Source organism: Leucopleurus acutus, assembly GCF_964270905.1.
Source record: "Leucopleurus acutus genome assembly, chromosome: 2".
NCBI classification, from domain to species: domain Eukaryota; kingdom Metazoa; phylum Chordata; class Mammalia; order Artiodactyla; family Delphinidae; genus Leucopleurus; species Leucopleurus acutus.
In genome coordinates this window covers 147,542,946-147,554,353 of record NC_139143.1, presented here as the reverse complement: position 1 = coordinate 147,554,353, position 11,408 = coordinate 147,542,946, and the positions used below count along the sequence as shown (strand labels likewise).

Below are 11,408 nucleotides of genomic sequence, written 5' to 3'. Positions count from 1 at the left end.
GGGGCGGCGATCGGACGGGGCGCACGGCGGCGGACGAGACGCCCTGGACCAGACCCGGAGCCGGACCGTAGCGCTTCTGCGGGCTCGGAGAGCTGGGCTGGGGGACGGTCGCCGGACCGCCCCTAACGCTGGGCGCCCCCTGCAGACCAGAGAGACCGCCCTTCCCAGGTTCGCTCTGCCCACGGGCGCGACAACCATCATGCATTCACGTGACTCCGCTCGGCTCGCCAGGCTCCCCGCTCCGGGACCACGCCTGACCCTGCAGCGCGATGGCCGTGCGCAAGGTGGGTATAAGCTTCCTTCTCTCCCCGCCCTTGGGAGCATCTCGGCTCCTCCTAATCCAGCCCCCACCCCGGACCCCTTCCCTTCACCTTGACCTCAGTGACTTGGTGAGCAGAGTCTGGACACCCAAGTCTCCTCCTGTGTTCTAACTTGTTGGGTGGCCTTGGACCATGGCGCTCAGAGCCTCAGTTTACCCGGGGTTACACGAAGATGGTTTGGAACACTTCTTGTTCAGATGGTTTAGTTCTTTACAGAAAACTGGCACCTGAAGTTCCCCTGTTGGTAGCAGGGATAGTACGATATTATTTGTGCCCATTTTACAAAGGAGGGAACTGAGGCATGGAGAATCTAGGTAACTTACCCAGTGTCAGAGCCAGGGATCCTCTCTGTCAAGCTGTGTCACTGTTTGCCATCTTGCCACCTCATCTTCACAACTTGCTCCCCAGGAAGTTGTGGAATTTGAGCTCAGAGATGTTGGGCCTCCTGATCAAGGTCACAGAGCTAACAGAGTGGCTATAGTCAGAGGCAGTGATAACTCTGGCTGGTGGGAGGTGGGTTGGCAGCAGCAGAAAGGCTTCTGGGAGGAGGTGTATTTGGCATGGGTCTTGAAGGGGAGTGTGAAATGAGGGCCCTGAATGGGGACAGAGGGTTCCCCAGGAGCAGCAGGTGTAGGGGACCCCAGGAGTTTGGGTGCATGGGTGGGGGGGATATGAGGGAGCTGGAAGGAGGGGCCAGTCTGGCAGCCTGACTGAGTGCCAGATTGGGAGTGGGACTCCCCTGCGATTAGAGACGTTTCCTCCCAGCCCAGGGCTGGGGTTATGCCCTCCAGGGCAGGGAGCCCTTTCTTCCTCCCCCACCAGGGTCTAGGGTACACTACTGTGAAGGGTGAGTAAACTGCCTGAAGACCACGTCTCTGAAATGGGCCAGGGGAATCTAGGGCAGGACACCCTTCCCATAAGCCATCAGAGCTCCGATCTGTAAAAATAATGAAGACCACCTCACAACAGAACAGGCTGTCCTTCATCCAGCGGACGTTGACGCCTTCCATCTCCCAGGGGTGGTAGGTCATTGTGTGCTCTGCCTGCCCATGGTGGATCCATGTGGAGGGAGGGAGACTCACACAGAAGGAGATGACAGCATCCAGTGAGAACATGCTAAGGGGAATTCCAGGGGCTTGTCTGAGGTCTGGGAGCATTTGAATCAGGAAGGAGGGCAGAGCATTTTAGAAGGTGGGATCTGCCTGTGCTGAAGATTTACAAATGCATCTATTCACGGCACAGTCTCAACTTTATATACTGAAAAATACAGATGGATCTAGCTATGCACACACAGGGATTTGATTCAGACTAGACCTGGTTCAAATTTGGCACTGACTTTGGACAAGCTGTCACCCTCGAAGCTCCAGTGTCCTCAGGACACAATGCTGTTGTAGGATTAAGATGGCGGGTACCTGTAAAGTGCTGGATGTGGCTCCCAGCGCCTGTAAAGGCCTCGTACACATCTGCTGCCGCCATCATCAGCTATGCAGGCCAAGGGAGGACTGGAAAGGAAGCATTCACTTGCAGATCATGCTCATCTCTGTGCGGCAGCATTAATGATGATTTGTATTTTGCATTTTTATTCTCTTCTGTGGTTTTCTCCTTTTCTCCACAATGAGGAACTATTGCTTTTATAGAAATTTAAAAGCATCGTGAGTTACCTTACTCAGGAGTGAGTTCTGCAAGGGTTGAGACACACAGCTGTATACGGCTTTGGGCAAAGTCCCTCACCTTTCTGGGTTCAGTCTCCTCATTTGCAAAACAGGAATTCCTTTCCCTGCCCTGACCATCCACCTCAGTTGTGGTGAGTCGGATGAGATTCCAGGTATGACGCGGAACTGTCAAGTGCCGTAATATACAGGCAAAGGGTTACCGTTATAGATTTGCTGTGTTTTTTTTTCCCCCCAAGCTGATTTCTCCAGCTTTTCCTCCTGACTGCCTCTCCTCGCTGTCTGAATTTGGAAAGAGTGTAGTCAGGTTCTTTTTCTCTTCCCCAGAAAATGCCTTGAGCTGGAGACAGGAGGCCTTGCCCCATAGGCAAATTCACAGGAAGAGAATTGAAGGTAATTTACACGTGGCATTTTTCTAAATGCTTCTGGTGGCCTGGAGGCTCAGAAAGATTGGGGTCCACTCCTCGAGCATTACATGTATACATTCTCTCACATGCATACACACACACATACACACACACGTTTTTAAACACATCTGGGAACATGCCCTTTTGAAATCTAAAGGCTCACCTACTAGATCTTGAACTGCCACACTCCTCAGCTCCCCGAGGAGTGTGCCTCTGAATGGCTGCCCAGCAGGGCATCATTTGATGCACCACATTAGGCTGGGCAAGTCCCCATTTGTAAGGCTGATGATTGAAGTCTTCCTAAGGTCTGTGAGTTCCCCAGCCCCCTCCTTCACCGGCTCAACTTTTGGAAGAGGAGAGGGGCCCTCTGTAAGTTCTGCTAGCTGCCTATTAGAGAGCCTGCCCTTTGTACAGGTGAGGAGACAGGCCCGGAGCAGTTGAGAGGCTCACCCCAGGACACGGCTGGTGAGCTGTAATGTAGGGACTAAAACCAGGCTCCAAGGCTGGGTGCTATAGCAGCTGGAATCTTGTGTTCCCTCCCCTCTCCCAGCCCTTCCCAACTGCGAGAGGGGCTTTTCACACAACAAGGTTTATTCAGCAACACTGTTTCTCATTTAGGAGAATTTTTTCAACAAATGTTTATAGAGCAGCTACTATGTGCTAGGCACTGGGGGTTATAGCAGTGAACAGGGCCTATACAGACCCTGCCCCCAGGAAGCTTCCTGTCTGGTAAGGACAATAAACAAAGGAGAAACCAAACAGGCAGGATAAAAGCTTGGTCCAAGAAGGCCCAGGGGACTCCAAGTTTAGGGTGTCCCCAGCGAAGGCTTCTCAGGTGAGGGCCAAGCTGAGCTGGGAGGGGAGACGCAAGTTACCAGGCAGAGGGAACAGTATGTACAGCAGCCTAGAGGTTGGCTTTGGGGACAGCCCCTTCCTGTCTGCATAATCTGGAGCCAGGGTTCCTCCCAGTTATTTTTTTTCCCCTGGGCATTTTGTCTTTGCCTCATTGAGATAACACTGTGCACATAATTTGGCAAACTAAGTTGAAAAAGGTCAGATATCATAAGCATTTACCCCGTTGTTAAACATTTGTTCTGAGCTTTTTGAAAAATGAGTCATGAATATTCCATCTAGGGTTTATGCCGTGGTTTACTCACCCTTTCCCTATAGTTGAACATTTAGGCTCTTTCCAAATTACAACCATTAAAAATAAGGCCATGGTGAACATCTTTTTGCACAAAGGTTTGCTTTGTGTCATGAATTTCAACTTCAGGCTTCTCAATGCCCCTTTCCCACTAGCTCCTTTACCCACCCCCAGTTTCAATGTCTTCCTCTGTCAAATGGAGATAAGAGCATTGACCTTTCGAGACTGTGACCAAGGTGAAGTGAGGCAAGGCGTAACCAGCAAGCCTCTCTCCTGGCAGGCCTGGCGGACCCCACAGCGTTCACTCTTCTCCCTCCCAGCCTGCAGTGGGGAGTCTCATACACACCAGGCTGATGAGGCCTCTGAGTCCGGGGGGAGTCCTGGAGCGAACCCAGCCACACTGAACTGAGCTCCTACCAGGTTCCAGGTGTGGTGCTAGGAACTTGAGACACATTATTTGTGGCCTTCAGAACAGCCCTGCAAAGTTGGGAGCATCGTCTCCATTTCACAGATGAGGAAACTAAGGCACAGAGAAGTCAAATGACCCCTCTGAGTTTGCACAGTGACCTCAGGCAGAGGAGGACTAAAATCCAGTCTCTGGTACCCAGCAGGCCTCTCACGGGGCCCGTTTCCTCTTCTCTCTCCTTCTCGGTGTCCAGACGTGTGACAGGGGCCGTGTGGCCTCCACCCTGTGCTACTGCATGACGGTCACCGGCATGGTGGTTCTGGTGGCCGGGACACTCTGCTTCGCCTGGTGGAGTGAAGAAGATGCAGGTGCCCAGCCCAGCCAGCCGGCTCTGCCCACAGGACGCCCTGAGCCTGAGGCCCCCGGTGCCCTGTTCAGGTCGGTCAGCTTCTTCTGCTGCGGTGCAGGTGGCCTGCTGCTGCTCCTCAGCCTGCTGTGGTCTGTCAAGGCCAGCACCAAGGGGCCGCCTCGATGGGACTCATATCACCTCTCCAGAGACCTGTACTACCTCACTGTGGAGCCCTTGGAGGAGGAGAGCTGCAGGTCAGCAGGGCTGGGTGGAGGCCACAGGTGGGGCACTGTCACATCATCATGCATTTGCTCAGCAAACTTTCATGGGGTTTCTCCTCTGGACCAGGCCTTGCCTATGCCCTGGGGTCCTGGAGGCTGATCAGCACTCCTGGAAGTGTTTAAAGTCCCTCGACAGAGGCAGACTTTGACAAATCAGAGTAGTTAAAGCTGTGAAAGAGGACAGACATGGTTCTGTGGGGACATGGAGAAATCCAGGAAGGCTTCTTGGAGGAGGTGGCAGCAGAGCTCAGCATACAATAGTAGCAAATGCCTGTATAGTACTTAAATGAGATGATGTATATGAAGAACTCAGCCCAGAGCCTGGCACACAGTAGGTGCACAACAAATGTCAACTTTTCCTCAAGTAGATAAGGTGGAGAGAAGCGTTTTAGGCAAGCAGAAGAGCGTGTGCAAAGGCCCAGGGGTGAGGTGGGGAATGGAGACAAAACCTTGCATTTGGACAATATTTCTTTTTTTTTCATTATCATTCCCTCTAAGGAGATTTCTTAGGCATTTTTTTCTTCATCCTCCCCCATGAAATGTTAATACCACAGATATACTACATATTTGGTCTGTATGTATATTTGTGCTTTATATGTAAACACAGTTATCAGCAAGAGTCCAAGAACCAATTTTTGCCCTATTGAGAATGCATGTATCTTACATGCTCTTATGTACTTACTCATTCACCAAGTATCAGCTGGGCAGGCATCTCAGGGGCCTGCATACATCTTCCCCAGTCTAACCTACCTGCAAGGTAAGAATTACTGTTGTCTTTTACAGAAAAAGAGGGTGAGGGTTATACAGCTAGAAAGTAGCAGAGCCTGCTGGCTGTGAAGTGTGCATTCCCCCACACCACTCTGTAAGCACTGGATTTGCATGTACTAAGGGTTAAGCCATATATTTGGCAACTGGCCTCGGACATGGGCACCCTGCTTCCCTTGGTTAGAGGGAAAAATGCATTCTGAGTTAAAGAAAGTAACAGATTAGTCCCTGCTACTGGCCTGTGACTCCTTGAGGTCACAGACAATAAAGTATTCAACAGAAGCCCCTTAGTCCAATGGTCAGGCCTTAATTTGACTATTAGAGGGAAGGGCAGGGCCTTGGGGACTCTTCTCAGTTGAGAAACCTGGGTCTCAGAGAGACCAGTGACCTACCTGGTCACACAGTCGGTTAATGGTCAGTTGGAACCAGACCAGGCCTCGGGGTGCTCTGGACTGGAGCCTGTCCCTCCCCGCCCAGCCTGGCCTGAGCACAGAAGGTAGGTGTTGTCTGTAGACACAGCCGTGTTGACCCAACAGGGTCCGGGACATAGCTGCATCTGTCAGGTGGGGCCACTTGGCCTTCATTCCCAGCCGGGCCAGGGAGGAGCCTACCCAGGAGGCTGTGGGGTGCTCATGGCCCATCAGGTTCAGAGACCAGGTCTTAGATTCAGAGCTGGGGTGGCTGGATGTTGGAGAGGCTGCTTCTGCTAATGGCTCTTTCTTGTCCCTGGGGCTGACCCACCCTGGCCCTCCTGCTGAGAGCCCAGCATCTGGGCCCCATGGGGAGGCCACTCAGCTGTCCCTGCCCCCAGGAGCCTTGATCTCTGCAGGTAACTCTAGGTTAGAGAGAAAGGCCTTCTAGGCTGATGACTTGGGCAGGTCCATTTCTCTCCTGGGGCCTCAGTTTCCTCATTTATTCATCTACTTATTCTTTCCTGCGTTTCACCAATATTTACTGAGTACCTAACTACGCAGAGCGCTGACAATGCAGCAGTGGAGGAAACAGACAAAACCCCTCCTCTCAGGGGCTCCCATCTTAAGTGTGAGCCCTAAATGAGGTGCCTGGATGGGAGGCCTCCTGGGACCACCCCCCCCAACCCCCGCCGACGCCTCAGTAAGTACAGCAGAAAAAGCGTGGGTCTAGTCAGACACGAGGCTTTCAGCGTCTGCTCTTTCTTTTCTAAGCTCTGTATTCTTGAGCCTGTTAATTAGACTCTGAGCCATGTCCAGTTCTTTCTCTGTCAATCCTGGAATTTTCCCTAGGATTGCTGTTAGGCTCAGATGAGATGATAGATGGGGAGGTGTATTCACTGCAAAGTTTGCTGTTCTTCCCGCACTTTCATTTTATGATGTACTCTCGTGCCTCCTGATTTGAGCCTCACTGCTCATGAGGCAGTGTAAGGATTAGATCCATTTTGCAGATGAGAAAGCTGAGGTGTGGAGAGATTAGGGGTCAGGGTTGGGGGAGGTGTGACGGGTGGAGTTGGCTTGGGTTTTGCAAGCAGGCAGAGCTGGGGCTTTGCCGCTTCATTGGAGTGCGGCCTCCACTCACCTGTGCAATGGCTGAGGGCTGCTACCCCCAGGCTTGTCATGAAAGTGAAATAAGATTAGAGAGCTTGAGTGTTGGGCAGTGTTTCATCCCTGGTCCCTGTCCCCTTTCCCTACTGTGTTTGCTTGACTCAGCTGAGTCATGGAAGAGCTGGTGCCAGGCTCAGATCTCACGTCCCCCCCAGGCTCCAGAGAGTGGGGTGAGCCCCAGCCTCGGTGGAGCGTCCTGTGCATGGGGACCACAGTGGCCAGCCCGCCTCACACGGCTGCAGGGGGCCACATCCAGAATACACCACAAATGGGCCTGCCCCTGAAGTGTGCGATATGGTCACCCTGAACTTCATGTTCCCCAAGTTTCCAGCCTGCTGGACCATGACTCTGGCAACCTGGGGCCGGGTGGGCCCAGCTGGCTAGGTGAGGTGGCATGAGGGATACTGCACCTCTGCCCTCGAAGCAAACTTCCTGCTGTGGTCTGATCTCACCTGCCACCTGTGCCCTGCTCTGCCAGCTGTTGCCTGCTGGAGCGGCCCCAGGCATACCCAAAACCTGACTCATGTCTCTGGGGCTTGGAGAAGTAGGGAGCAGCAGGGCCGTGGCTGGGAGGTGAGCAGGGCAGGAGATGTGGGGTTCTGGAAGCCTAATCACCCATATTTTCCTGAGCGTTGTCAATGCATTTTCCATTTTTCCCTCTCCCTGAATCTACAAAATGGAAATTGTTATCCTCATTTTATAGATGAGGAGAAAGGCTCAGAGAGGCTGTGAACATAGCCTAGGTCACACAGCAATTGAACCTAGTTTGCCTACCTCCAGGAGCAATATCCTTTGCCTGCCCTCACCTCAAAGGATGCTGGGAGTCAGAGGCGGGTGAGACCCCTTATCTGATTTCTCAGCTGCAGGGCTCCTGGGCTCCGGAGGAGGAGGGTCTGTGAGAGAAGTTTGCAAAAGCACTGGAAGGGGAGCCCAGCTTGGGCTCTTGGCTGGTGCCCTCCATCAGACTGGCACACAACCTGCTCCATGACCTTGGTCACGTGGTCCCAGTGGGCTGCTCTTAGGGCTGTGGTGGCCGTGGGCTGAGAAGATACGTTGCCCATAGAAGGGCCATGTCCACGGGGGTGATGGGTGCCCACCTGAGGGGCAGCAGATTCCTGGCACAGCTGCCCCATCACCACTGGAGCGAAGACCCCTGCACCACCTGTCTGTCCTCTGGCCAGCCTCCTGCCATCGGTCTTCCCCTGTCTAGACAGGCTGGTATAGATCGAACTAACTTGCTGCTGGCTCCAAACTGATGGCCTTGGGCAAGTGACAGCCTCTCTGAGCCTGTGTGGCTTCTGCTAGCAGCAGATCTGTGATAACTTTTGTTACCTACACCCCTGCCTCATGGAGACCTTTGAGATTTTGTTACCAGCTCCCATTTATGGAGCATGTGCTAAGTGTCCCTGTATTACCTCATGTAATCTTCATACGGTCCTGTGAGGTAGATGCCCTTATCGTCCCCATTTACAGATGGCGAAACTGGGGCCTAGGTTAATAGAGTTACTGACCCATGATCTCCCACCGAGAATGTGGCTGAGCAGGGAGGTGAACCAGCCAGTGCTGACTCATAGCCAGCCCTCGAGCCACTTGGGGTGGGAGGGGACCTCCAAGGTCACCTAGTCAACCTCCGTATCTGGCAGTATCTTCCCGAAGCAAAAGCAGTCCAGACAGAAGATCAGTGACCCTCCCACCCCCAAGGTCCCAGGAGGGGAAGGAGCCCTGACTTCCCAGAGATGACCCCCCCCAGGGCCCTGGGAGGACCGAGGGCCAGCCTCATTCCCATCAGCATTGGTGTGGCTGGGATGCAAGTGACCTGTTCTTGGAATCTAGTGGGCAGAGCCTGGTCAGAGGAGCCTCAGAGGATCTGGTCTGTACCTCAAGTCCCTCCAGGGTGGTTCATTTGGGGGAGGTGGGGGAAAGTCACAGGAAAGCCAAGCTCTTTAGAGATAGATAGGGTTGACTGGGTAGATAGTGAGCTCTCTGTCTCTGGAGGTATGCAAGTAGAGGTAATCACTTGGTGGACTTACCATATCAGGGCCCCAAGCATCCAGATGGGCAGGGGAATTGAGGTCTTGCATCCCGCCCTGAGCATCCACAACTCCAGATTTTGTAAGGGAGATGATTATAGTAAGCTGGAAGTCCTTCTCCCCATCGATCATCACTCAGTCTTTCAACAAACATCCCCAAGCATCAATCCCTGGACACCCAAAGTCAGTCCCTGCCCTAGGGGACAACCAGCTGGGGTCAAGAGTGACAGAAGGGAGAGCACTGTGGGGACCCAGAGGAGGGAGTGGGAGATTTGCTAGGGGAGGTCAGGAGAGCTCCCCGGAGGAGACTTAAAGGCCAAGTGGGGATTGACCAGCAGGGAAGGGGTGAGGGAGGTGGGAAGGGCTTTCCCTGTTGAGAGAACTGAGGAGACAGAGGGTGTGGTGAGCCCATGTGGGGAACTAACTGTATGGAGAACTAACTATAGCACAGGGAGGGTGCAGCTGGGGGAGCTGAGGTTGGCAGGGGCCGGCTGATGTCAAGCTTCAGCTGTGTCTATGGGGCCCTGGGGAGCCTACAGCCTTCCTCGCTCTCTTCCTGGCATGCAGTAGGGTGTTGTCCCACCCCCTGCTCACAGCCTCTCTTCTGTCCCTGTAGGACCCCAGAGGTGGTTGCCATTCCCACTTACGAGGAGGTCTTGCACTGCCGACTGGCTGAGGGGCCCCTGACACCACCTGCATACCCCGTGGAGGAAGACCTGGAGCACAGTGCCTTGGGGGACGCCCTGCTTGGGGCCCAGCCCCCCTTGCCTCCGCCCAGCTACGAGAGCCTCATCCTCGCTGACGGTGGCTTCTCTGGAGAGACAACACTTGGGGCTGCATGCTCCTGCCCAGGCCCGGTTCAGACTGCAGGGGAGGAAGTTAAAGGCTTCTAGCGGGCCTGGAAGCCAGAAACAAATGATGGGCTTCTTCTAGCATCTAGTACAGTGCCTGGTACACAACAGGCACTCAATGTTGCTGAATGCTGTTTTATTTTTCTATTGCCGTGTAACAAATGGCTTGAAATAAATCCATTTCATTCTCTCTCATGATCCTGTGGGTCACCGGGGCCCAGCTGGGTGGTTCTGCCCCACGTGACACTGGTGGGGCTGTAGTCTTCGGGGCCCAGCTGGGCCGGCACGCCCAAGATAGCACACTCACGTGGCTGACAGTTAGTACTGGCTGTCAGCTGGGAAATGTTCTTGTGCCGATGAGAAAATTGGGGCCCAGAGGCAGAGCCAGGACTGGCCCAAGGGAACACACTGAGTTTATAACCAAAAGAACATGGACTCTGAATTTAGACCACCTGTGCCTGGGTTCTACCAGGTACCAGCTGGTGAGTGACCTTGGACAAGTGACTTTACCTCTCTCTGCCTCAGTTTCCTCATCTGTAAAATGGGAATTGGGAATTACAAAGGCACCAGCCCCTACCCTAGAGAGCTGAGTTTTGAGGATTAAATGAGATAACAGCTGACGTTATGAGATCACACTGACCCTGCAGGCTCAGTGCTAACGCATCAGACAATAAATGCAGACTTCTTAGCGCAGAGGCTGGTGTCTCTTAAGTGTGCAGTGATTGTTAGATTTTGTTAGTAAAGGTAACCCCCTCCACCAGGTGCCTCTGCTTCTATACCTCCTGTGACAGGGAGCTCGATACCTCTTCTTATATTCCAGATAGGCAGAAGGGTCTGCTTTCACAGTGTCATATCCCATTCACAGATGAGAAAACCAGCCCAGAGAGGCTAAGTAACCTTCCCAGGGGCACTCAGCCAGCAGGAGTTCAAAGTCCTGGGGCTCAGTCAGCTGTGTAGGGACACTATTCCCTGAGGGCCTACCATTCACTGGGCCAGGCTCTGCTGTTGTTTCACATCCTCAAGGTCTCTCTGCTGCAGGTGGTGGCCCCACTCAACAGGTGTGCAAACTGAGCCTCAGAGAGGTAAAAATCACCGAGAATAAAGGTTTTTCATGTAAATAAAGGTATTTTCATTCGGGCCTGGTTGGGCTCCAGGCCTCGGCTCCTCCCACTTAGGCCTGGACCAGCTCCGTAGCTGCCTTTCCCAACACCCTGCTTCTGCCAGGGTCCCCTGAAGTCTCTTCAAAGCTCAGCAGATGGAATGAGCCTGATCAAACCCAGATCCGTAACATCCCTCCTGGACTCAAAACCCTGAGTGGTTCCCAGCTCACTCCGAGTAATGAAAGCCCTAATGAGGATGGTATGGGCGGGTCTGGGACCCTCCCCTTGCTCTCTGCTGCTGTCGGTCCCCTGTGGGCCATTGCTCCTGTGTTTTCTCTCCAGAAGCTCTTTGCCAGGCTCACTCCTCATGCCCCTTGCATCTTTGTCCCTCTCTTCAACACACTGTCCTGGACCACTCTGTTAAAACTGTTGTCTCACCCAGCCCCCTGCACTCCCAGCCTCCTTCCTGCTTTACTTTTTTTTTTTTTTTTTTTTTTTTTTTGCGGTA

At 53.3% G+C, this 11,408-nt stretch overlaps 1 protein-coding gene across 1 annotated transcript; it reads left to right on the top strand.

Moving 5' to 3' along the window:
• Window positions 1-269: 269 nt before the first annotated feature.
• On the top strand, window positions 270-9,842 carry TMEM61 (transmembrane protein 61; the record flags this gene model as incomplete). Its single annotated transcript, XM_082859323.1, is given in 6 exon segments — window positions 270-284; window positions 1,143-1,150; window positions 2,318-2,343; window positions 2,346-2,383; window positions 4,201-4,577; window positions 9,566-9,842. Coding segments are annotated over 6 exon segments (741 nt in total).
• Between the last annotated feature and the right edge of the window lie 1,566 nt (window positions 9,843-11,408).